Source organism: Zalophus californianus, chromosome 11 (genome assembly GCF_009762305.2).
Source record: "Zalophus californianus isolate mZalCal1 chromosome 11, mZalCal1.pri.v2, whole genome shotgun sequence".
NCBI classification, from domain to species: domain Eukaryota; kingdom Metazoa; phylum Chordata; class Mammalia; order Carnivora; family Otariidae; genus Zalophus; species Zalophus californianus.
Genome location: NC_045605.1, coordinates 87,158,260 through 87,185,938, shown reverse-complemented (window position 1 = coordinate 87,185,938; position 27,679 = coordinate 87,158,260). Strand labels below are relative to the sequence as shown.

Below are 27,679 nucleotides of genomic sequence, written 5' to 3'. Positions count from 1 at the left end.
GGCTGTGCCTCCGGATCTCCCGTCCGCGAGGCCCTTCGAGACCCGCCTTCCGCCTCGCCCGCCCCGCCCCCGGGCTGCCCTCAGCGCCGCCCGATTGCAGTTGTGGCCTCACCACAGAGGGGGCTTAGCCCAGACTGAGCGCGGGTCCCGAAGCCGCGCGAAGATAGGAGGCCGTGGTTCCCCGTCATCCGGGCCATGTCGGGCTGTCACCCTCCGGAGGGAGACTGCGACTCGCAGTGCTGCGGCGCGCAGGTAGGGGCGGGGCCGCGGCTGCCTGGTTCGCCGGGAGGTGAGGCGCTGGTGACACGCGGCGGCGGGAGCTGGGCCCGGACCCGCGGGGCCTGGGACCCGTGCGGACGCGACCCCCGCTTTCCGGCGCCTCGGCTCCCCAGGCCGACCCGGGGCCACGGCCCCGCCGCGGTCCTGCTCCCGGGGCTGGGCTCCGACGGCGGGCGCTGAGCGCCGGGCGCCAGACACTTTAAAGGGAAAATAACGGAGGAGAGCGCCGGGCATCTTGAGTGTGTTTTGAAACAACTTTTGGGGGGGCAATAAGGCCAAACAAGGCAACGGGAAGCACTGAGTGGAAATGAAGCTAAAACTGTTTGCTCTCGAGCTTATTTTCTGCGCCCTTGGCGACCAGCCCGACGTTTGGCAGGCAGTAGGCGCTCTGGAAACGGTGGCCAAATCGGGGCTGTGCTTCAGTAGCCAGCCCTTTCCCGCTCTGCCTGCCTCAATTTAGAGTGATTATGGGATGATCGTAGAAGATTTCTTCCTTGAGCAGGAGTCAAAGGAAAATCCACCCTCGGGCTGCGTCTGCTTTTCATTCACTGGGTATACTCACCAACAGTTTTATGGAACACGAATGTGCTCAGGGATACAGCAATGATTAAGACAAATGGCCTGGGGTCTGGAGGAAAACTAGACGAAGAAACAATTATAATACAATGTGAGAAGCCCTGCTTCAGAGGCAGGGAAAGCCCCCCACCCCAAAATTAGCCCTCTCATTCCCCCTGTTATTCTTTCTTAGGACTGAAGGTCCCAATTAAAAAGTAATAACACATGGGAGGTTTTATTGCAAAATACTTGTGAATCTCGTTTGAATAAGTAACTCCCCAGATGACCAAAGACGACTGTGAGGATGGAATGCTGGACAGGGACAGTTGGCTGGGAAGGGGGAAGACATTGGATACAGGACAGGTAGCTAGGCAGGTGTGTGTGGCAAGTGAGGAAAGCAACCTGTTAGTAGAATGTTGCTAAGATGTTTCAATAGCCCATGTGTTAATGCCCCAAGTAGATAAATCATGGTGAAATATAATCTAAATGAGCAATCCCTTTATCAAGGGATCTGAGAATAAACAAGAATTCTCAAACCAAACACTGCCGACAGGCAATTCGGTGAACAGGCATGTTTAGTTCACTCATTGTTCATAAAAAATTTGAGCCAACCTTTCAAACTGGAGAACACTTAAAACTTTAGAACATCTGATGGCATTGCGCGTGTATTCCTTCTTGGGGTCTAGATTGAGCTGACTAGTGACTACCACCTAAATGTGCTTGCCAGGTTACCACAGCTCCACCACTCACAACAGATTTGCATATGCACTTAAACTACTTCCTATAAGCTTGGTTCAGCCCCTGGGCCACCAGTTTGTAACCTGTGATACAGGACTTTTCTTAATGTAGATGTGATCTTAATCCAGTCAGTGTTTATTGAACAAAGCACTGTGGTAAGTCTATCGCTACATCAAGAGCATGTTCCCTACCCTTCAGGGAGCTATGCTTAGGTGGAAAATAAATCAAGAACTACTTCTATTTTTTAATTATACCTTACTTATCACAGTGTCCTATATGTGTTAACCCTGAATAATAAATATTTGTGCTTTGATATTACAGTAACACAAGGTCTTCCAACAGCCTTCCCTCTGTTTTCCTTGACCTCATCGGCTCTCCACCCTCCCCTCCACTCTAGCAACCCATTCCCACGGCCATATCCTTCCCCGCCCAGCCACTACCCCTTCAGCCCACACTTTTTTGGGTGAAGGATTTTTCTTTTTTACTCATACAGGTCTGTGTGTAGCCTCTATCAAGCCTCTATCATAGGATCCTCCATCCTGTATTACAAATAATTGCCTTTACTTAAATGCCTCCCACTCTGAACCCCCAAGGGATGGAGGGGTGTCACTCAACTACATACATTTGTGTCTCTACAAATACTATTGTGTCCTACTGCAGCTAGCTCCTAAGCACCTCATGGCAGCCCCCTGAGGAGCTTCCCTTCACATTACCTTAAGTGACTCCCAAAACCTCACCATCTCACCCCATCCTCTCCTCCAAGCCTGTTTTGAAGATGACTTTGCCTCCAAAATCACAAAGAAAAGGAAGCTATTAGGTGTGAACTTCTTAACTTCAATTTCTTCCTGTTCCCACCTACGTTATAATGTAAAGGTTAAGAACAAGACATCTAGATTCTGACTGCCTGTGCAAATCTTGGTTCTGCCCGTTGCCATCTGAGTGGTCTTGGACACATTAATCTTTCTTAGTGTAACACAGTTGTTATAAGGATTAAGCTAAGTTGTGCATATAAAGCCTTTAGTATGTGTTATAAAACAAGTATTCAATAAATGTTAACTATTTTTGTTATTAATTGTATTATTACACATTTTCCTGCATCTTTCTTCCTCCTGTCTAAGGTAAATACCACCCTGGTCAAATTCCAACTGCTCTGTCTCGGCAAAGATTGACCTATTCGTTAGGCTTTTGTTTTCCTATGTCATTAATCTCTCCCCTTTCCCTAATTTTACCTTTTAGTGTGTAAAGAAAACTTTATGTTAACCAGTTTCCCCTTCTGTTTCCCTATCCAGCCTTTCACAGCAACACTGTTGAAAGAGTCCTTAGAATTCTCTGCCTTTAAGTTTTATTCACTTCTTCACCCACTGAGATCTGGCTTCTACACCCGGTCTATTGAAACAATTCTTACTTAAGATCATGGTTGACCTAATTTACAAATACAGTTGGCCTAGCAAAACCCCAGCCTAAGATGAACCTACTAACTATGGTTTTTGTGATTGCACTGAGCTGCATTCCTAGAGAAAACTACACAACTACACGGACCGGCCTTGCTTCATCTTCAACATGTCAGCCTCAGATTGGCACTTAACACTGCCCAACAACCATCCTGGGTTTCCCTAGTACTTTACTGCCCCACTCCCTGCGATGACTGACTTATACCTTTTATTATCTTTTCAAGCCTCCCATACCCTGTGCTCACATTGTTACTCAGCTGATGACTTTGTTTATACTTAAGAAAATAGAAGACATTGGATATGAACTTACTTTCTACCACAAAACCTACCAATCTGCCTAAACCTGAACCCATCTTCTCAGATCTCAAGATGGAAGAAGCCCAATCCCTCCACTTGTGCTCAGGATCTCCCTCCCCTCTCACATCCAGAAATTGTTTCTCTCCCTCTCCCTGTCTCTCCTACCATGAATCCGTTCCCGCTCAGCAAGACTGTTCTCATCAGCGTGGCTTCCAGGCCTTAAACATGTCAAGCACTGTGTCACTCCAGGGCCTTTACATCTGCTGTGTTCTTAGTGTGGAGTGCTTGCTGTTCCCCAACACAAAACCTTGCGTGTGAGGGGCACCTGGGGGGCTCAGTCAGTTAAGCATCTGCCTTCTGCTCAGGTCATGATCTCTTGAGTCCTGGGATCGAGCCCCACTCATTGGGGAGTCTGCTTCTCCCTCTCCTTCTGTCCCTCCCCCTCTTGCTTCTGTTTGCGTGCACGCTCTCTCTCAAATAAAATCTTAAAAAAAAAAAAACCTGGCGTATGCAAACACTTATCACACACTGTTTTTTTCACACTTTGTAGGCCTTAGATCCTCACGTGCTCAGAGAGGCTATCCTTAACCACATAAATCAAGTCAATCTCTGCTATGTTTCTATAAGTTCCTAGTTTGTTTCCTTCTTCCTACCTATTATAGTTTATTCTTCTCTTTGCTTTTTCAAAACTACCCTCCAGAATGTAAATTTCTTTAGGGCAGGGACTTGGTCGAGAGTTCACAGTCAAATTGCCAGGAAATGCTTGGCATACTCCCACTGTGCTTCATTAAGACTTAGCTCAGCCATCCCCTCCTCTGTGAAGCTTTTCCCAACTCTTGCTCTCTCCCACCACTAGCTCTGCTCCCCCAAGCAGTAGCTTCCTTAGACTGTCTTGTATTATGTATCTTTGTCCTTTCATAACTTCTTTACTAGATTGTGAGCTTCTCAAGGGTAGGGATTTTTATCTTACTCAATATTCATTTTTCCAGGGCTTGCAGTAAAAATTTGCTGAACGAATGAATGAGAAGTCTCTATAATACCAAAGGAGAGGTATATAAAGCAAATGCCGTGGCACAGGATTAGAGGAGGGAGTGATCATTTCCTGCTGGGATGATGAGAGAAGGAATCCCAGGTGAAGTGGGTAGGGAGTGTGGTATAAAGGCCTACAAGCAGGAGTCTGATAGCTAGAGTTGGGATAATTGAAAATCCAGCATGAGCATTAACAGTGCAAAGAAAAAAAGATGCACTTGGTTAGCAAGAAAATATGTCTTAGTTAGCTAGTGCTCCATAACAAATACCCCAAAATTTAGGCTTAAAACACAAGCACTTACTGTCTCACAGAGTTTCTGAGGATTAGGAATCCAGGAGCGTTTGGTTCAAGGTTCTGGTTCAGGGTTGCTCATAAGGTGGCAGTCAGACTGTCTGCTGGAGCCACTGTCCTCTCAAGGCCTGACTGCAGCTGGAGGGTCCGCTTCCAAGCTTGCCTACATGGTTGTTGGCAGGCCTCCATTCCTCACTGATTTTTGTCCATATACCTCTTCACCACATGGCCTTCTGCGTAGGCCGAGTACCCTTACCACGTAGCAGCTGGCTCACTCCCCTGGAGCAAGTGAGCCAAGAGAGAGCACCCAAGACAGAAGCTGCAGTGCTTTATAAGCTAATGTCAGAAGTGACCTACTGTCACTTCTGCCCTTATACTGCAGTCTGTTGGTCACGCACGCCCCCATACATAATGTGAGAAGGACTACACACCGGGGTGTGAATACCAGGAGGCAGGGACCATTGAGAGCCATCCTGGAGATTGACTACCACAACTAGGTTGAACAGAACTGAGAGATTTATGTAAACATAAACTGAGAGAAAAATATTTGAAAAGGTAAAGTGGGGCAAGAAAGCAGAAGGACTTAAGTAACAGACTATGGATTAGGCATTTGTGCATTCTGTGATTGGAGGAATGGGGTTCAGTGATCAAAGTAGTATATTCTTTTAGTACCAACAAGAGAATGGAGGCTAAGCTAGAGAAGAAGGAGAGGAAGGAGAAATTGTAGGCAAGGAGACTAAATAGGGAAAGATAACCTTATTCCTCCCCAAATATGAGTCCCTGAAAGAGTTTTTACTCAACTGTTGCAAAAATAAAGAACTCAGGATAATGAAAAAGTGAATTTCACAAAATTAATGCATTCAATTTAAAGGACTACCTTTTATTCTGAGATGACCCTACTTTTTTATGTTAAAAATGCATTTTTTTTGAAGAAGGTGATAATAGATGGTTAAATGTAATAAATGTTCTAACTTGGCAACCTTGTGACAGTCCCTAAAATTTAAACAACAACAAACTGCTGGCCTATCTAGGGAAGTCTGGGAATCACGGATTCAGATAATTAACATAAAGAAACTGATACCCAGAAAAGGTCACTGACTTGCCTGAGGGCACTCAGCTAGTGGAGGGTCAAAGCTGAAGCCACGCTTCAGGTCTTCTCATTTCTTCTAGTCAGTGCTCAGCTGATGTGAAGATGAGTTTTTAAGTATGGTGAAGGCGAAAGGGAGAAATATGACTGAGTGGAGGTGAAATTGCAAAGAAAACCAGTATGCACAGAGAGGAGAATGAGACAGAGAGAAACAAAGCACAGAGACTGAGAAAATGCTGACAACATGGCTGTGCCTGCATCCAGTCCCTTCCTCAGGCCAGTGTCAAGAATTTTGAAGGACTGAAATGAGCAAAAAAAGATCACTGGGTGTCCTAGGGCCATCTTGGAGCTATTGCACAACCCCAAACTGTAGAATGCTGACACAGTGCAGATGATTATTGGTCATAGAAATGCGAGCTGTATTCTGGACATTAAATTTGTTGCTGCCTGGAGAATATTGTCCAGTTTTTCCTTATTTGTAAATCCAGGATTCCTGATTATAGGGGTGTGTGTTTTGCATTCTCTTTGGATATAGTTGTATCATCTTTCTGGTTCCATCATTAGTTGATGGGTTAAATAATGTCTTTCACACGTTTATTTTATAGTTGTGTGAGAGTCCCCCAGGAAAACCTCTGTCCAAGCAGTACATGTCTCTCTTATGCTTAAATTGAAAGAAAAGGTGGGGGAGGGGATTAGAGTCATTGTTGACTATGAGCAGGTGTCTCAGTGACAGTAGAGTTGATTTCCTTAAAACAACTGGATTGAAAAATTGGAAAAATAAAGTGTTGATTCAACTGCTTTTTAGACTTAAATGTTTTTAATAGACACAAAATACTGTTATTTTTTTTTTAGACACAAAACACTGTTAAATGTTTCTCCCTCACAGTATAGGACCGCTACTGTAAGAAATTGATTATAATCCATCTTTAGATAGGTCTTTCAACCTTCTTACTCTCATTGAAAAGCCAGACATAACAGTAACAGACAAGTAATATTATTGACATTCAGGGGAGAAGTAAATGTTAACTAACCTTTTTCCTTCTTGTCTATTCTTATTGAAATATATGTTCTGATATTTACTTCCTTACCATTCTGAACAATTTAGATGACTGCATTTTACCCAGTATATCTGTTAGTTCCCACTGCTCAGTGATTATTTTCTTTGAAACTGTAATTTTGTGGGTTTGAACGGTTGAATGAAACTTTATTAACAACAGCTGCCTTATCATTGTTATTCCTGTAGCACGAAGTGGGCTAATTGCTATAATAACTCAGTACTGGAAAAGACAAAAGGAAAAGGGGAGAGACCCATAATAACAGACATTTTCTATAATGTTTGCAATTTGCTATGCAAATTGATGGTTTTAAGGATTGGAAGACTGTAGGAGTCTTCTCATTAGCTGTACTTTAATATATAATTAAAATATCATTTGTATCACTAAAAAAGGAAATAGCAAATGACACAGGGCATGGATGATTCTGGCTAGATTTTGTAAGGACAGATATAAGGAAAGCCAACACAGCATTCTTATTATTTTTAATTCAAGAATTTTTAACACATTAAGAATGGGAAGGAAGGTAAAACTCCAGTTACAAAATAAGTAAGTCACAGGGATGAAAAGTATAACATAGGGAATATAGTCAATAATATTGTAATAACATTATATGGTAACAGTGGCAACTATATTTATTGTGGTAAGCATTGAGTAATATATAGAACTGTCAAATACAGTATATTGTACACCCGAACTAATATAACACTGAAAAAAAATGGGAGGGAAATTAACATTGACTGTGTCACATATTGTCCTGGATGCTTTATCTTCATTATTTTCTCTTTTTTAAAAAAACTTATTCATCCCATACCTAGAAGCCTGTAGCACTGTATCTCATTTTAACTCTCATAATGTTTTCATTTTATGGATTAGTAAAGTGAAACCCAAAGTCATATAAGCAATAAATGGTATAATGTAGGTTTGACTTTATGTCCATTAACTCCGAAGCCTGTGTTGATTCAGAGCTTTAAAAAATGTTAACATTCCCATGTTCTTAATTTTATATTTTGAAGTCTACTGCATCAAATTATCATTTATAATAAAATACAATGTATATGTAAAATATTAACTGAATTTTGGAAAACACCATAATTTCCGAAAGCCAGTTAAATAGCTGGACATTTGGTCTGTTCAGTAATCATCCTCTTTGGACTCAAAGATGTTTTTCCCCTTTACTCAGTGCCAAGATTTATCTAGGCAAGCTTCCTTGCTTTTCTTTTGTGCACAGAGGGTCTATGTCTTGTTCACCCTTACCTGGAGGGTATAGCCCCTTGTCAGGTCTCAAACCTATGAAGGGATTTTCTATCACGTACCCCATTCTGAGCACATCCTGTGTTTTATCTCATGTTTCTAGTGGCTTGCATAGCTATAAAATTGGAGCTTAAACTCACCAGAGTTCTGCAAATACCTTCAGGGAAATTATGACTTCAGAGCTTCCCTCCCAGGTAGATTGACCCTGGTTTCTTTTACGGATACCGTCAAACCTTACTTTCTTGCCAGCTCAGCAATTTAATTTGAAATGTTTTAAAAAAATTTATTCAGCATTTTTAGTTGTTTTCAAGTTGAGTAGTATTTCATATTGCCAAAAATAGAATTCATTATATTTCTTTATTATTGTTTTTGTTTTCATTAATTTTCAGTTTAAAAAATGGGGGAAACTGATTTTTTTCCTAAAGAAGTAATCATTAAACAATAAAAATAAGCTCTTATTTTAACTTGACTTACTGTGCTAATCATTTCACAATATATACAAATATCTACTCTTTATAGTATCCACTAATATATGTCAATTCTACTTCAATAAAAATACATAAAGCTCAAAATGTATCCCAACATGCATACATTTGTTCCTGTACACAGATATCTTCATAAAAATGAGCCCAGAAAGTATTCATTGTGATTGCTTGAGTCCTTTCCATGTTATTTTCTTGAAATTATATTCCATAGTGAGTAGATACTGCTTTTGTAATAAGAGAAAACAGTGTAATCACTGGAAAAAAGATTTTAGAATAAAAATAAAATTGAGCCAACACAGAATATGAATACATAGCTGTCATATGTATATCATGACTTAATTGAATAAGATGTTTTGTGTAAAGAAATTCACTGGACAGATGGAATCATGTTCCTCTCAGCACTAGATACTATTTCAGCCATTGCAACAGACATATATACTAGGCATTTCCCCACCTTGTTTTTGCAGCCTGTCCCATAGTGTTGGACTAAATGGCCCTATTCTGAATAATTTCAGGTTGCCAAAATAACATAGTAGAGCCATCTTCTAAACATTAAAAACCAAGTATGTTTTGTAATAGTTTTTTCCCTCATGGTAACTTCTCTGTGGTAGATTTTCTTAAACTTTTCTTACATTGGCTTTTTAAAAAGATTTTATCTATTAGAGAGAGAGAGAACAAGTGGGGGGATGGGGGAAGGGCAGAGGGAGAGAGAGAGAAGCAGACTCCCCGATAAGCAGTGAACCTCCCCACCCCATGTAGGACTCAATCTCAGGACCCTGGGATCATGACCTGAGCTGAAGGTACATGCTTAACCAATTGAGCCACCCACGCACCTCCTTTCATGGGCTTCTTAACAGAGAGATGTCAGCTAGAAAAGTCACTTGATAATGTAATATCTATTGGAAAAATCATTATCTTCTTTTTAAGGACAAGGAACATCCAAGATACCTGATCCCAGAGCTTTGCAAACAGTTTTACCATTTGGGTTGGGTCACTGGGACTGGAGGAGGAATTAGCTTGAAACATGGGTAAGTTTGGGGCTGATTTCACTTCTGGGAATTGTCCATATAAGTAGCCCAATGAAGAGCCTAATATGTGTTCTGTCCAAAGAACACCTGGTGCCCAGTTTTGTGTGATACTAAAAATATTTAGTTTCTAAATGGAGAAATGAATAGTTGCATAACTGAATACGTGTGCAGAAATTGTAGATACAATAAATACCTAAGTGTTTAAGAACCACAGTTTCTAATCAGAACAATTTGGTCCTCAGTCTTCAGAGTACCAAAGTTAAATAACATGCTGCCAACTATGTTTATATGGCTGGAATTAGAAAAGGTCCCCTCTAGGTGGACAGGATTTGTTTTAAAGGTTCAAAGACGTATTTTAAAAGTCACTTAAATACAGATGACAAGCCATCAAAAATACTAGAAAAATACATTTTATTAAGTCAAAAGACAGGCAGTATGCCTTTCTAAATGCATCATGTGTCATCACTAATGGACAGCACCTGCTGGTCTTTATTGCTTAGAGGACAAAACAAGAGGGACTGGCTGAAACAGAAGGAATGAATATTACTTAATTGTTCATGAGATTTATTCAGTGTCTTTCCTCCAAGAAGATGAAGTAGTGTAGTACGTAACCTACTAACAATGAAAATACAGGTTGTTTAATCTCATTCTTTCCAGTGTTTCCGGAAGAGGATGAATTTTTTTTCTCCTGAAATGCTTTAGGAATAGTATTGTCTGGAGGCTGAATGTTAAACTGAGTAACTTGATTTCTTTATCCTAATTCACTTTCTTTAACAAAATTGAGTTACTATAGCACTTGTACGATATTGAATATATACAGTAACACCCCCTAGGAGGCTCCATTTCCTAGAAAGGAATGGAGCGTAAAATGTAATCAGAACATCTAGAACAAAAGGGGTTTTTCAGCATACCACAAGATGATGCCAGTGAAATTTCACCTGCTTCAAATTACCAAGTAATTTGAATATTAATTGAACTGTGGGCAACAGTAGGGGACCTTAACTGTCTTAGTTACACGTGTATAGGGATGCCCTCTGTCTGGAAGGGTCATGTTCCTCATGGGACATCGTACATCCTCTGTGCCTCCTGTCTTACCATCACCCCGTGTTCCTGTGTCATTTCAGTACGGTGCCAGTTTTCAGGTGATTTTGCCAAAACTTCCAAGTCCTGTTCAGAACAAGGCCATAAGATAACAACGTTTGTCATTGTTTTCATTTATCCACTTAGTTGAGTTCCCCGGAATTTGGTTTCTCAGCTGTTTTTATGATAAATCATACTCTGAACATTGCCTTTAGTTAACTGCTTTTTATTCGCATATGCAGAAAGTTTATGTATGTACAAAATAGAGCTTTCTACCCAGCTGAGTTACAATAACCATTTTCTAAGTGGCTCTTTTAAAAAACAGCCACATTTTTTTTTTATCATAGACATAAAAGACTGTTCTTTCTAGAAGAATTTTGTTAACGCATGCACTGAAATTGTGGGTGGTCACTCTAAAACACTCACTGGCACCTTTTAAAATTAAATGGTTTTTACAGCACTACAGTCAGTTTATGGGGACATTGCATCATAAGCAAAATTGCTTTGCTCTTAGTTAGATTCTTAATGGGTGAGGAGCTCCTCCTGGAGGTCACGGGTGGAAACAACCACAATTTTATGGCATTGGAATCTTACTAATTTTGTGCTTTACAGAGTAAGGTGGGTAATTTGTAGTAAAACGTCCAATTTTTTTCCTAATATTTAAATGACTTCATAAGCCCCCATCATTAACTTTATCCCCTGTGTTATTCTCGTGTTGTTAGTGAAACTTTGCTTTTCTTTGAAGCTTAAAGCAAATAAATTTGGAATGAAGGATAAACCCAATAGATTGTGTTTGGGAATATAAAATTTACTGATTCCAAGGTCTGGCTGATACCATTCTAGATTATGCTACTTGTGTGTAGTCCCAAAAGATGTATATAAAAGACACCTTAAGATCCATATGAGCATTAAATCAGAAGGAGGAAATGGAAGACCAAGAAAATGACAGTAATCATAAGCAATTCCAAGATACCCAGCAGCCACTGTGTTTAGGTTGGGTCATTATCATTCACATTTAGCATTTCCTGTTTTCATGGTATGATATCGTCATGTGTCAGAGACACTAATCCTAAGGCATGCTATTAGAATGAAAATTAATCAACTCATACTGTAGACAAGATAACTGAGGCATATAGTAAGATTTACATTTTTTTAAATAACCAGACAGTAAAAAAAATAGAAGCAACTGAACACAGATATATTATGAACTCTTGAGTTTTGCCCTCTTCCTTACCAGATAGTCGAAGAGCAGAGAGTATGGAGAAATAAATTCCAAAACTTAATGCCTTCAAATTCAAAATGCTTTTTGATTGCAGCTTACAGCACCAAGTAAAGACTTCACTTCTAATCTTTGGCATATTTCCCTCCTAAAATAAAGGCTCTGTCATCTTCCTATTTTTATCCAGATAGTTCCTTCTTTGTAGGTGAAAATGTATTTTTTCCACAATCTGTTTAGCTAATCTTTAAATTACCCAAAGTGATCAGTCTAAACTGATTTCTGTCTTCAGAAAGGCAGCAATAAAAACAGATTTAGATTACCAAATCATTTGAATAAACAGAATACCCTGGATTTTTCCACTTTGTAAATGAATTTTATTTACCAATAGGCTGTTTTGAACTTATTTGGGTCTGTTCCCAGATTGCATAAATTTCTCCGCACACAAGAAGACTCACCCTACAAGTACACTGACTTCGTACCACACATGATTCTCGGAATGATTCCTTGTTACCCAAGGACAAAAGATTTGGATCCCTGGTATTTGCAAAGGACCCTTTTGTAACAGTATGATCCCTACCAATTGCACTGATTCCGGAGGAATGCCACTCCATGTTTTCTTATGCAACAAAGCTTTACGTAAAGCGAGCTATGTCATTGTGAAAACAAATAATTGGATATAGCTTACTGTACTTTGGATTTCTCTCCCGTTTTCAGGCATTTATTTTGTAGACCTTAGTTTACAAGTGGACCCTTAAAGAAACTTTCACTTTTGTCAGTTACAAGTCTATAGGTTTATTAATAATCCCAACAGGATTGATAGCTTGATTCGATTTAGGCCATCATCCTCATTTTCACTAGGGAACAGTTAATATTCAGTGTCCCTCTATCCATGGCTCAGGGGCAAAAGCTGGAGCGTGCAGGTGCTGGGATTTCCTTCATTTGTATGTGGCAGCTCTTAAAACCCTCTGGCAGCAACTGAAACTGATAAGGACCTTTAGAGAAGATTTTGAAATTAATTTCCAAATCAAATTTGAGAGTACTTTCTGATAAATGGTGTATTATAGCATCTCCCTTAGCACAACATTCTATAACAGGAAGATCTCCAGATTTTAGCATGCCTTTTATATTTTTAACTTTCTGCAGTTGTTTTAGCTTTATTACCAAATATTTTCACAAGAAAGAAATGCTTTTCAAATAGGAAGCGTATAGTCCACCCAAAAAGTAGCTGTGTTAATGCTGTAATTTAATAAACTGTCCAGCAGGGGTCCCCGAACTTCATGTTTTATAAGAAGAGAATTTCAAGCAATAAAATTAAACTTGATCCCTTGTAAGACAGAGATCTACTCCTCATGAGCATATTTTCTTCTGATTGGATTTTATAATAACTATTCCATGTATAATAAGATAAACTGCTTACTCATGCTTAAAGATGCTAAAGACTTGTATTTTCACAGTTGTATTTCCCCTAACCAGATAATTCTGATTACCATTGATTTTGCACTGTAAAAATAAAGAAATATATATGAAAACTATCAAAATTTTACTTTGTCACCAGCACTATAAAGACATTACCAGTAATTTGGTGTTCTTTCTATACAGTATATACCATTAATTAAATTAAGCAGCTTTCTGTGTGACTTGATTTATAAAGAGTATCGATAATTGGACTGCAAGAATACACTTGTCTTTGGTCAAAAGCAGAAGAGTAGAGTTAAATAAATGCCAATTTCTTTATTTTGTGTTACCAGCAATGAAATCTACATTGCTCCTTCGGGAGTGCAAAAGGAACGGATTCAGGTATGTTAAAGGGATCCTTAACTCCAAATGCTTTCTCTTCTCTACTTGACTACTGTTTTGTGAAAGGGAATTAATTTTAAAAGTTTTAAGGGGGGGGTTATAGTGTTATAATTTAAATAATCAATAAACATTTGATAAGTAACTAGTAACCATTTTTTTAAGGTGATTAAGTAATCTCCATACAACTAATATGTTCTGAATTCTCATTCAACCTCTAGAGGGCACAAGGGAATAGTGCAATCTTTACAAAGTGATTATAATTTTGCAGTGTTATAGCATCTTTATCAGGCTAGTAGGGTAGTCACATTGATAGTCTCAAATGGACCAAACTGGCTCATATTTAACAATAACAAAGCTATCCCAATCTAAAGTTATAAAACTTTATTTCAAATTTTTGAGAAGTCTCATTCCATATTAATGCTTAGGAGACTCAAAAGCTAGTTAAAACAAACATCTAACACTTAACTTCTAGCTAAGGCATAATGCTTCATTAATAAAACATTTAGATTGTAGTTTGTAATAAGCCCTGGCAAGTGAAAGTCACAAGTTGGAAGTATGCACACACTACTAGGAAAAGTCTGCATCTGCCTAACTGCTTGAACTTTAAAATAATATACCTTATTGAGGTGAACATTTCTGAGTATCAGTTAAAACGTTTCTCAGGAGATTAGAAATTCAACTCTATATTTTTCCTCATATCATGAAATATAAAAAAAGAACTGTAGCACCCATCTCAAAATGATGATTTCTTTGTATAGCTTCTCTGAAATAAAATTGTGAAATTGCAGGGAAAATCTAAGAAGCTACATTAATGAAAACAGCAATATTATTCAAACATATGAAATTTTCCATATCGTTTCTTCAAATTCTAAAGGAAGAATTTTAACTCTCGAGAATATTTTTATCAGCAGAAACATTTTTTATTTCTCAAAATGGCTTAAACATTTTCAAAGAGAAACTACATATGGATATTTAAAATAGGAGTTAAATATGCATATATATTAGCACACACAAGAAAAAGGACACTTCTAACTGATATTGTATAAGCCTTTTTTTTTTCTTTTTCCCCCCTCTATAAACAGCCTGAAGACATGTTTGTTTGTGACATCAATGAACAGGATATAAGTGGACCTCCGCCATGTAAGAATCTGAAAAAAAGCCAGTGTACTCCTCTTTTCATGAATGCTTACACAATGAGAGGTAGGCAGAAAATGGATTGAACATAAAGAATATTTGCTACAGAGTAGATTCCCTAAATAATTGTAATTATTGTTGTAGTTAACATTTCTTGAATACCTACTATGTGTAAAAACTTTAAATATGTTGGGGTGCCTGGGTGGTTCAGTTGGTTAAGCATTTGCCTTCGGCTCAGGTCATGATCCCAGGGTCCTGGGATCGAGTCCCACATCAGTCTCCCTGTTCTGTGGGGAGCCTGTTTCTCCCTCTCCCTCTGTCCTTCCCCCCAGTTTGTGCTCTCTTTCTCTCTCAAATGAATAAATAAAATCTTAAAAAAAAAAAACTTTAAAAATGTTAACACATTCAGACCTCAAATCAGCTTAGTGGAAGGTGCACTGTTACTCCATTTTATATACCAGAGGACAGAGGATCTGGGAGATTTTCCTAAAATAAATAGCTAGTGAGTATTGGGGCCAGAATTTCAACCTAGTATGACTCCACTAGACTGTCAAATTGACTAAATACTATATTTACCATCAGATTCCCACTTCTAGTTAAGAGTTAAACCTCTGGGAACTTGTAGTAGAAGTAAGTCAAATTATAAATGAGGGGAAATTGTGGCCTTTACTTTAGTAGGACTGGTCCTCTCTTTTTAAAAAATGTACTGTACAAAGGAGCGCCTGGGTGGCTCAGTCAGTTAAGCATCTGCTTTTGGCTCAGGTCATGATCTCAGGGTCCTGGGATCGAGCCCCACGTTGGGCTCCCCGCTCAGCAGGGAGTCTGCTTCTCCCTCTCCCCTTGCTGGTGTGCTCTCTCTCTTTCTCTCTCAAGTGAATAAATAAAAAATCTTTTTAAAAGATGTACTGTACAATAAAAGTAGGAGTTTTATTTTAATTCCCAGAATTTGCAGTAGAAAATCAGTCTGGAAAGGTTGAACCTAGAGGACAGTGTGAAAATAGAAAATTATAACTGGCTCAACCATAGCAATAAAGGCATTAGAACCGTGCTTTAATATAGCCACTGAATGAAATCAGGATTGAGTCTGTGATCATGCTATGTTCTGTTCCTGGACTTTGTCAGCCGCTCCTGAGAGGGCAAAACCTCAGGGACAGATTCAAACAGAATGAAGCCCCTTTCCCAGCAAAAAGCTAAATAAACTTCCAATCGCAAAAATAGCCATTACTGAATTTTATAGCATACAAATCCTTTTTAGGTAAACCCATTACAATTATACCTTAAAAGCCCTACCACCCCTTATGCTACCAAGACATGGCCTGCACTATGAAACCCAACTTGCTGATTACGGGTCACACTGACCCTAAAGTCAAATCCAAGTGCTGCCACAACTATCTGTGAACATAGACAAGTTATTTCACATCTCCAAGCTCCCCACTTCCTTGACCATCAAGTTGGGGAGATAGAATTTCTGTCTATGGTTGTCGTGATGACTTAAGAGCAAGAGATAACACATAAAGGGGATTTACCCAGTGCCTGGCACAGAGGAACCCCTAATTAAATGGTACCATTTTGACTATGATCTCCATTATTATTACAGCTGTACTTCAGACCACCTAAAGCTATTTCTTGAGCACATGTGAAGTATTGTGCATTGTCCTGATGCGGATAAAGCTTAAATGCCTTTTGCTTTCCAGCTTCTCTATTACCATTTCTCTCCTCCTCCCTCCCTCACTTCCTACCCTCCTGTCTATTGCCAACTTATGATTCCATGCCAAGAAAAACAAGTTCAAAATCATATACAAATAAATGTTTTATATATATATACACACATATATTTATATATATTTCTTTAAAAGGTAACATTTTGTTTTCACTGAGCATGTGACTTTTTTTTCTTCCTCCAGGAGCAGGTGCAGTGATTCATACCCACTCAAAAGCTGCTGTCATGGCCACCCTTCTCTTTCCAGGACGAGAGTTTAAAATTACCCATCAAGAGATGATCAAAGGAATAAGGAAATGTACTTCAGGAGGGTATTATAGGTATTTTTTTCTATTTTTGCTTAAGTAATTTGAAAAGTATTTTTCTGTCTTTTGATAAAGAAGCTACTGATCTTTCTATGCCTTTAATGAGATGTTGTGGGATCTACGTTAAATAATAGCCCACTTACTATTATTAATATTATACAGATTTCTTCTCAGCGACACAAATCAGATGCCTCCCCTCCTCTTCCCCTACCCCAACCTTGGTAAATTATTAGCAACACGAATAATGAAACATTTGTCAGAGTAAGGTGAAAAATCCTTGGCTGAGCTTTCTTTAGAGACAGAAAGATTATGTTCCGTATGGAATCACCCAGAGAGCAAGATCCCCTCACCTTCACTAGGTCTCCAGGAAGCTTCAGCCCTTATTGGAGTTTATGTCATCTTGATTTAATTTAGTATTTCTAGAACGTTTTCATATTTATGAAAGTTGTACAATTATTTCAATTAAATAGGTCTCTATTTTTATAATTTTTCAGTATGGAAAATGGCATAGATGGTATAGAACCTTCTAGAGAAAATCAAATAAATCCACCAGCCCACCAAAATGTAGAATTATTTGCCAATCTACATGGGAAGAAATGTGTTCTCAGTGCTCAGGTACAAGCTAAGCATTTCATTTGAACGGCTTGGCATTCTTATTTTTGAGCTTATTAATTTGCTAAAGGGCCTGATTCTACCTTATCTAGCTTAGAGGAAACGGGTGCCAGTTTTTCTAAAGTGTTCTGACAGCAATATCTTATTGTTACTCCACGTCGTAGAATGTACAAGTTTAAACTAGTGTGTCAAGAACTTACTATGATTTAATTTTAGTTAATACTTATTGTATGCCTACAGCATTTGTTAGCACTGTGGAATACCTATTTACAAAAGTTAAATGTTTAAATTATGAAAGTGTACATACTAAAGAAAGTATAGCCCCACACTGCCTTTTCCATTCTGGATCTTGAAGGAGAGGCATTATGTGTGCTATTAATTTCCTCAGCACTTGATTGCTTTGGTGAAGAAATAAAAGTAGGTCGGAAGGAGGTGTGAACGGCTGCCTAGAGGAACAGCACAGAATTCCACAGCCTTTGGAATTCTGGGGAGAAAGGAATGTCATGAATGATGTCACTTCTTCTGCACCATAACATACACATTTCATGTATTATTTTAAATGTTTCAGAACTTAAAGAATACAAACTTTTTTGCAATGTCCTTCGCAATTCTCTTGAGCCTGGAAATCAGTAACAGGGTCATTATCACCACTCAGGAGGCAGAGATATATCTTTTTTTTTTTAAGTCCATCTTGAAAAACAAAAACTTTCAAATACATACCTAATTCTCCTCAGGGGAGGTTTGCATATGTAAATGTAATTGTCCTCTCTCCTGGCAGCAACACTCCTGTGGTAGAGTAAAAAAAACTGTTTAATGATCAAAGGACCATCCTGGCTCTGTTCATTTAACTCAGAAGGATTAGTGTTCTGTCTGTAAAGTGGGTGATCAGATTGAATTTCAGGTCTTATTTTGCTGTGGTACTATTTTACCCCTGAAAAGATGTCTGACTATTCAGTATAGGCTCGAGGGAGTTACATGTTTGTGATTCTCTTGGTCAATATTAGGAAAGATTTGGGATTAGCAATTCATTTCTTCCATATTTAAGAATATTTTTTAATTACTTCTCTTTTACTTAAACGAAATAATAAGGGGCGCCTGGGTGGCTCAGTCATTAAGCGTTTGCCTTCAGCTCAGGTCATGATCCCAGGGTCCTGGGATAGAGCCCCGCATCGGGCTCCCTGCTTGGTGGGAAGCCTGCTTCTCCTTCTCCCACTCCCCCTGCTTGTGTTCCTGCTCTTGCTGTGTCTCTCTCTGTCAAATAAATAAACAAAATCTTAAAAAAAAAAAAGGAAATAATAAACATCTCCATACGTGAGAGCTACTTAACCTATACCTGTCCTAAAGTTGCAACTTTTGATAAAACTATACCTAGAACTTTTTTGTTGTTACGTTTGGCCATTACAGAGGTAGTAAAAAAGCAGATGTTACATTAAAAGGCAAGAGAAATCCATATAAAAGGGAAAACACGTCCGAGTTCGACATGAGCAGAAAGGAAAACGCTTATGCCAATTTTATCACATGTATTTCCTGAAAACAAGATGGAAGTAAAAGAATTCTAACGCCACAGACTTGAGAATGTTATGAAAATATTACCACACCATTAAGAGTCATTTCCAGAAGGTTCTTCCTATCCCGGTGCCACAAACCACATCTCTTTATTTATTTGCCTGAGACACTTTGGGGTCTTGCAGAGATAAAAGAAAAGGATTTTGTATCTTTGGAAAACTCATACTTAATAAGCAGTTAAATTGTTAATCCTTTCTATGCTTCTGGTTATCTGATCTACCATTTCCCATCTCCTGTTGAAAATATTGATTGTCTCTGCTTCAAGGAAATACTTGTATGATCTTGATCATTTCTTTCTTAGGTTTCGGTATCCTATACAAATTTCTGCCACTTTTACTTAGAATACACCTGCCAAATTCCCAAGACATCTTTTGCTACAGCTGTTTATGCAAGATATACAGAATAACATGCAACATCTTGTCCAGAATTTGGAGTGGCTTTCAGAAATAAAGAGAATGTCTAACTGGTTACTTGAAAAAAAATTATGACCTTACATATGAATACATTTGTTTTAATGGGGAAAAAAATGGCTTGTTTTGTCCTATAGGTATGATGATATGTTAGTGGTACCCATTATTGAGAACACACCCGAGGAGAAAGACCTCAAAGAACGAATGGCTTGTGCGATAAATGAATACCCGGACTCCTGCGCGGTCCTAGTCAGGCGTCATGGCATGTACGTCTGGGGAGAAACGTGGGAGAAGGCTAAAACCATGTAAGTATGAATCACAGGACATTTGGGACAAATCACCACATTCTAAATGTGAAAGGGAATGGAGTATGTTTTATGATTTGAAAGGAAGTATGATTTTGTGTGTGTGTGTTATTGGTCAGATTGGTTTAATTTTTTTTAATTTTTATTGTTATGTTAATCACCATACATTACATCATTAGTTTTTAATGTAGTGTTCCATGATTCATTGTTTGTGCATAATACCCAGTGCTCCATGCAGAACGTGCCCTCTTTAATACCCATCACCAGGCGAACCCATCCTCCCAACCCCCTCCATCTAGAACCCCCAGTTTGTTTTTCAGAGTCCATTGTCTCTCATGGTTCATCTCCCCCTCCGCTTTCCCCCCTTCATTCTTCCCCACCTGCTATCTTCTTTTTTTTTTTTCTTAACATATATTGCATTATTTGTTTCAGAGGTACAGATCTGTGATTCAACAGTCTTGCACAATTCACAGCGCTCACCATAGCACATACCCTCCCCAATGTCTATCACCCAGCCACCCCCCCCCTCCACCCCCCACCACTCCAGCAACCCTCAGTTTGTTTCCTGAGATTAAGAATTCCTCATATCAGTGAGGTCATATGATACATGTCTTTCTCTGATTGACTTATTTCACTCAGCATAACACCCTCCAGTTCCATCCACGTTGTTGCAAATGGCAAGATCTCATTCCTTTTCATGGCTGCATAATATTCCATTGTGTATATATACCATCTCTTCTTTATCCATTCATCTGTCGATGGACATCTTGGCTCTTTCCACAGTTTGGCTATTGTGGACATTGCTGCTATAAACATTGGGGTGCACGTACCCCTTCGAATCCCTACATTTGTATCTTTGGGGTAAATACCCAGTAGTGCAATTGCTGGATCGTATGGTAGCTCTATTTTCAACTGTTTGAGGAACCTCCATACTGTTTTCCAGAGTGGTTGCACCAGCTTGCATTCCCACCAACAATGTAGGAGGGTTCCCCTTTTCCCACATCCCCGCCAACATGTGTCGTTTCCTGACTTGTTAATTTTAACCATTCTGACTGGTGTGAGGTGGTATCTCATTTGGATTTCCCTGATGCCGAGCGATGTTGAGCACTTTTTCATGTGTCTGTTGGACATTTGGATGTCTTCTTTGGAAAAATGTCTGTTCATGTCTTCTGCCCATTTCTTGATTGGATTATTTGTTCTTTGGGTGTTGAGTTTGATAAGTTCTTTATAGATTTTGGATACTAGCCCTTTATCTCATATGTCATTTGCAAATACTTTCTCCCATTCTGTCGGTTGTCTTTTGGTTTTGTAGACTGTTTCTTTTGCTGTGCAAAAGCTTTTTATCTTGATGAAATCCCAATAGTTCCTTTTTGCCCTTGCTTCCCTTGCCTTTGGCGATGTTTCTAGGAAGAAGTTGCTGCGGCTGAGGTCGAAGAAGTTGCTACCTGTGTTCTCCTTTAGGATTTTGATGGACTCCTGTCTCACGTTTAGGTCTTTCAACCATTTGGAGTTTATTTTTGTGTGTGGTGTAAAGAAATGGTCCAGTTTCATTCTTCTGCATGTGGCTGTCCAATTTTCCCAACACCATTTGTTGAAGAGACTGTCTTTTTTCCATTGGACCTTCCTTCCTGCTTTGTCAAAGACGAGTTGACCATAGAGTTGAGCGTCCATTTCTGGGCTCTCTATTCTGTCCCATTGATCTATGTGTCTGTTTTTGTGCCAGTACCATACTGTCTTGATGATGACAGCTTCCAGCTAATAGAGCTGGAAGTCCGGAATTGTGATGCCGCCAGCTTTGCTTGTCTTTTTCAACATTCCTCTGGCTATTCGGGGTCTCTTCTGGTTCCATACAAATTTGAGGATTATTTGTTCCATTTCTTTGAAAAAAGTGGATGGTATTTTGATGGGGATTGCATTGAATGTGTAGATTGCTCTAGGTAGCACTGATATCTTCACAATGTTTGTTCTTCCAATCCATGAGCACGGAACGTTTTTCCATTTCTTTGTGTCTTCTTCAATTTCTTTCATGAGTATTTTATAGTTTTCTGAGCACAGATCCTTTGTCTCTTTGGTTAAATTTATTCCTAGGTATCTTATGGTTTTGGGTGCAATTGTAAATGGGATCGACTCCTTGATTTGTCTCTTTTCTGTCTTGTTGTTGGTGTATAGGAATGCCGCTGATTTCTGTGCATTGATTTTATATCTTGCTACTTTACTGAATTCCTGTATGAGTTCTAGCAGTTTTGGGGTGGAGTCTTTTGGGTTTTCCACATACAGTATCATATCATCTGCAAAGAGTGAGAGTTTGACTTCCTCTTTGCCGATTTGGATGCCTTTGATTTCTTTTCGTTGTCTGATTGCTGTGGCTAGGACTTCTAATACTATGTTGAATAGCAGTGGTGATAGTGGACATCCCTACCGTGTTCCTGACCTTAGGGGAAAAGCTCTCAGCTTTTCCCCATTGAGAATGATATTCGCTGTAGGTTTTTCATAGATGGCTTTTATGATATTGAGGTAGGTACCCTCTATCCCTGTACTCTGAAGAGTTTTGATCAAGAAAGGATGCTGTACTTTGTCAAATGCTTTTTCTGCATCTATTGAGAGGATCATATGATTCTTGTTCTTTCTTTTGTTAATGTATTGTATCACGTTGATTGATTTGCAGATGTTGAACCAGACTTGCAGCCCAGGGATAAATCCCACTTGGTCATGGTGAATAATCGTTTTAATGTACTGTTGGATCCTATTGGCTAGTATTTTGGTGAGAATTTTTGCATCCATGTTCATCAAGGATATTGGTCTGTAATTCTCCTTTTTGATGGGGTCTTTGGTTTTGGGATCAAGGTAATGGTGGCCTCATAAAATGAGTTTGGAAGTTTTCCTTCCATTTCTATTTTTTGGAACAGTTTCAGGAGAATACGTATTAATTCTTCTTGAAATGTTTTGTAGAATTCCCCTGGGAAGCCATCTGGCCCTGGGCTTTTGTTTGTTGGAAGATTTTTGATGACTGCTTCAATTTCCTTAGTGGTTCTAGGTCTGTTCAGGTTTTCTGTTTCTTCCTGGTTCAATTTTGGTAGTTGATACATCTCTAGGAATGCACCCATTTCTTCCAGGTTATCTAATTTGCTGGCATAGAGTTGCTCATAATATGTTCTTATAATTGTTTGTATTTCTTTGGTGTTGGTTGTGATCTCTCCTCTTTCATTCATGATTTTGTTGATTTGGGTCATTTCTCTTTTCTTTTTGATAAGTCTGGCCAGGGGTTTATCAATCTTGTTAATTCTTTCAAAGAACCAACTCCTGGTTTCGTTGATCTGTTCTACTGTTCTTTTGGTTTCTACTTCATTGATTTCTGCTCTGGTCTTTATTATTTCTCTTCTCCTGCTGGGTTTAGGCTTTATTTGCTGTTCTTTCTCCAGCTCCTTTAGGTGTAGGGTTAGGTTGTGTATTTGAGACCTTTCTTGTTTCTTGAGAAAGGCTTGTATTGCTATATACTTTCCTCTCAGGACTGCCTTTGCTGTATCCCAAAGATTTTGAACAGTTTTGTTTTCATTTTCACTGGTTTCCATGAATTTTTTTAATTCTTTAATTTCCTGGTTCACCCATTCATTCTTTAGTAGGATGCTCTTTAGCCTCCATGTATTTGGACTTTCCTCTTGTGATTGAGTTCCAGTTTCAAAGCATTGTGGTCTGAAAATATGCAGGGAATAATCCCAATCTCTTGGTACCGGTTGAGACCTGATTTGTGATCTAGGATGTGATCAATTCTGGAGAATGTTCCATGGGCACTAGAGAAGAATGTGTATTCCGTTGGCTTTGGGATGGAATGTTCTGAATATGTCTGTGAAGTCCATTTAGTCCAGTGTGTCATTTAAAGTCTTTATTTCCTTGTTGATCTTTTGCTTAGATGATCTGTCCATTTCAGTCAGGGGGGTGTTAAAGTCCCCCAGTATTATTGTATTGTTGTCAATGTGTTTCTTTGCTTTTGTTATTAATTGCCTTACATAATTGGCTGCTTGCATGTTAGGGGCATAGATATTTACAATTGTTAGATCTTCTTGTTGGATAGACCCTTGAGGTATGATATAGTGTCCTTCCTCATCTCTTATTACAGTCTTTGTTTCAAAATCTAATTTGTCTGATATAAGGTTTGCCACCCCAGCTTTCTTTTGGTGTCCATTAGCATGGTAAATGGTTTTCCACCCCTTCACTTTCAATGTGGGGGTGTCTTTGGGTCTAAAATGAGTCTCTTGCAGACAGCATATCGATGGGTCTTGTTTTTGAATCCAATCTGATAGCCTGTGTCTTTTGATTGGGGCATTTAGCCCATTTACATTCAGGGTAACTATTGAAAGGTATGAATTTAGTGCCATTGTATTGCCTGTAAGGTGACTGTTACTTTATATTGTCTGTATTCCTTTCTGGTCCATGCTGCTTTTAGGCTCTCTCTTTGCTTAGAGGACCCCTTTCAATATTTCTTGGAGGGCTGGTTTCGTGTTTGCAAATTCCTTTAGTTTTTGTTTGTCCTGGAAGATTTTTGTCTCTCCTTCTATTTTCAATGACAGCCCAGCTGGATATAGTATTCTTGGCTGCATATTTTTCTCGTTTAGTGCTCTGAATGTATCATGCCAGTCCTTTCTGGCCTGCCAGGTCTCTGTGGATAGGTCTGTTGCCAATCTAATGTTTCTACCATTATAGGTTACATATCTCTTCTCCCGAGCTGCTTTCAGGATTTTCTCTTTGTCTCTGAGACTCGCAAGTTTTACTATTAGATCCTGGGGTGTTGACCTATTTTTATTGATTTTGAGAGGGGTTCTCTGTGCCTCCTGGATATTGATGCCTGTTTCCTTCCCCACATTAGGGAAGTTCTCTGCTATAATTCGCTCCAATATACCTTCTGCCCCTCTCTCTCTTTCTTCTTCTGGGATCCCAATTATTCTAATATTGTTTCATCTTATCGTATCACTTATCTCTCCAATTATGCCCTCGTGATCCAATAGTTGTTTCTCTTTTTCTCAGCTTCTTTATTTTCCATCATTTGGTCTTCTATATCACTGATTCTCTCTTCTGCCTCATTTATCCTAGCAGTTAGTGCCCCCATTTTTGATTGCACCTCATTAAAAGCCTTTTCATTTCGACCTGGTTAGATTTTACTTCTTTTATTTCTCCAGAAAGGGTTTCTCTAATAACTTCCATGCTTTTTTCAAGCCCAGCTAGTATCTTTAAAGTCATGATTCTGAACTCTAGGTCCAACATCACACTAATGTCCGTATTGAGTAGGTCCCTGGCTGACAGTACTACCTCTTGTTCTTTTTGTTGAGGTGATTTTTTTCATCTTGTCATTTTGTCCAGAGGAAAATAGATGAATGAGAGAACAAAATGCTAACAGGTTAACAACGTCCCCAGAAAATATACTCTAATCAAATCAGAGAAGACCTGAAACCAGGGGAAAAGAAAGGGAAAGAAAGAAAAAAGAAAGAGAAAAAAAAAGATAAAAAAAACAGAACACAACACAAAAAAACAGAATATGATCAAATATGATCAGGCTGGTGCATAGATCAGTGCCACACACTAGATTTTGGGTGTATTTTAGTCTGTTAGAAGAAAGTGCCTCCTAAAATTTTAAAGAAAGAAAGACTTATATATATATATATATATATACAAAATAAGGGTTGATACGATATAGGGATGGACTATGACTGTAACGATGAAAATTATAAAAAATTTTAAAAAAGGAATTGAGAAGATGTTTGAAAAAAGAAAGAAGAGGATTAAAAAAAAGGAAAGAAAGAAAAAAGGGAGGGAGAGAATGTGATCAGGCAGGAGACTAGAACAAAGCCATACACTAGAGATTTAGGGTATATTTTGATATTTTAGAAGAAACTGTATCTCAAAATTTTAAAGAGAGAACAACTTATACATATATATCTGCCAAAAATAAGGGTAACTACTATGAAGGGATAGAATATGACTCTAAAAATGAAAAATAAAAATGTTTTTTTAAAAAAAGTGATTGATAAGATGGTTGAAAAAGGGAAAAAGAAAAATTAAAAAAAAAAAAACAGTTAAAAAATTGAACTTTGAAAGACTAATGAATCATGGTAAAAAAGCCATGAATTCTATGTGCAGTATTCCCCTAGTGCTGGAGTTCTGCCGTTCTCATTGATTGGTAAACTTGGTCTTGGCTTGCTGCTGTTCGGCCGATCTTCTGGGGGAGGGGCCTGTTGCCGTGGTTCCCAAATGTCTTTGCGGGAGGTGGAATTGCCCCGCCCTTGCCAGTCGGGCTAAGCAGTCCGCTCGGGTTTGCTCTGGGGAGCTTTTGTTCCCTGCAACTTTCCGTACAGCGTTGGAGGACAGTGAAAATGGTGGCCTCCCAATCTCCATCCCAGACGAGCCAAGAACTCAGGGCCCCGCTCCTCAGTGGGTCCCCAGAGAAAAGCAGTCAGCCACTCCCGTCTCACCGGTCTCTGGCCACACTCCGTGCTCACCTGGCCTGTGACCGAGCATTTCTATCTCTGGCACCCGACCCTGTGTGGAGTCTCCAAACCCAGCAGATCCCTGCGGTGCGCTCCCGCGCCGCTCCTCCCGGGGGAGGAAGGGGAGTCTCCCCGGATCTGCCGCTTGTTGGGTCCCTGCTGGAGGAGCAGTGGCCCGACTGTTTCGCGGATCACAGTTTATGGCAAACCCGAGCTGAGAGCCCGCGCCTCAGCTCCGTCTCTGCAGCCAGCTTCCCTGCTCCGATACCTGGGAGTTCTGCCGCACTCAGGCACCCCCTGTCTTTCGGTGACCCCGAGAGTCCTGAGACCATACTGTCCTGTGAGGGTTCCACCCCCAGCTTAGCCACTGGAGCGACATCCTTCAGCGGAGCCGACTTCTAAAAGTTCCGATTTTGTGCTCCACGGCTCTATCACTTGCCAGAAGTGGCTGACGGAGGCCCCCTCCCCCGCCGTCTATCCTCCTGAATATTGCCTTGGATTCACTTCTCCGCACGTCCTACCTTCCAGAAAGTGGTCGCTTTTCCGTTCAGAGAATTGTCGCTATTCTTTTCTTCGATCTCCTGTTGAGTTCATAGGTGTTCAGAATGGTTTGATCCCTATCCAGCTGAATTCCTGAGACCAGATGAAATCCAGGTCTCCTACTCCTCTGCCATCTTGCTCTGCCCCCCCCAGGTTGGTTTAATTTAAGTAGCTTACTGTTTCTAGGTATTTGTTTTGTATTATGTATTCATTTATTAAGAAATATTTATTGGACAAGCTATGATTTGGCAAGGCACTATGCACTTGACAAAGAAGGAGATACAGATCTCATTCTCCAAGTTTAAGGCTAGAAGGAAGAATAAAGCTAACCCAAGTTATATAATGATTTGCTACACTTATTTCAAAAAGTGACACATGGTAGAAAACTTAAATTTATGTAAGTAGTATATTTTAAACTCCCTTTTATTTCCTGAGAAGCGTGTAATATGATTGCATGATTCAGTAGGATTCCTTTCCATGTTTTAATAATGCTGGGGGCAAAAGGAGAAAAATTTGGCCTGGAATTGAGAAAAAAATGCACGAGGAACAGGGTTGGCTTGATAGAGAGGAGAAATGTGATTGGTAGGATTGGAGAACTCTTTCACTGAGACCTTCAGTTCTTTGCTTTTTCTTTTATAGGTGTGAGTGTTATGACTATTTGTTTGATATTGCTGTATCAATGAAGAAAGTCGGGCTGGATCCTACACAGCTTCCAGTTGGAGAAAATGGAATCGTGTAAGACAAATGAAAGTTTAATGATATACACAGACAAAGTTTATCTTGATTATGACTCCAAATGAAACTCGACTATTTTTAATGAATTGAACATTTCTGTGATACTATTAATTTGTCACTAAGTGCTGAAGATGACCACCCTGAATCTGTTCGGACATTGGACAATATTTGCTAATAATATATTCTTGTAATTTTAAATGACAATGCAGTGGAATAAAATATTTCATAATGAA

The 27,679-nt window shown here is 39.3% G+C and overlaps 1 protein-coding gene across 2 annotated transcripts; it reads left to right on the top strand.

The window, feature by feature from the left end:
• The first annotated feature begins 57 nt into the window (after nucleotides 1-57).
• LOC113913968 (APAF1 interacting protein) lies at nucleotides 58-27,679 on the top strand. 2 transcript variants are annotated; one of them, XM_027578546.1, is made up of 8 exons: nucleotides 58-252; nucleotides 9,447-9,547; nucleotides 13,595-13,643; nucleotides 14,726-14,843; nucleotides 16,682-16,817; nucleotides 19,528-19,695; nucleotides 26,768-26,864; nucleotides 27,351-27,679. In XM_027578546.1, exons 1-8 carry the CDS (start codon nucleotides 196-198, stop codon nucleotides 27,354-27,356), a joined length of 732 nt encoding a protein of 243 aa, XP_027434347.1. In that variant the 5' UTR covers nucleotides 58-195; the 3' UTR covers nucleotides 27,357-27,679. The 2 variants fall into 2 exon arrangements, with proteins under 2 accessions (XP_027434347.1, XP_027434348.1); XM_027578547.1 differs by lacking the exon at nucleotides 26,768-26,864.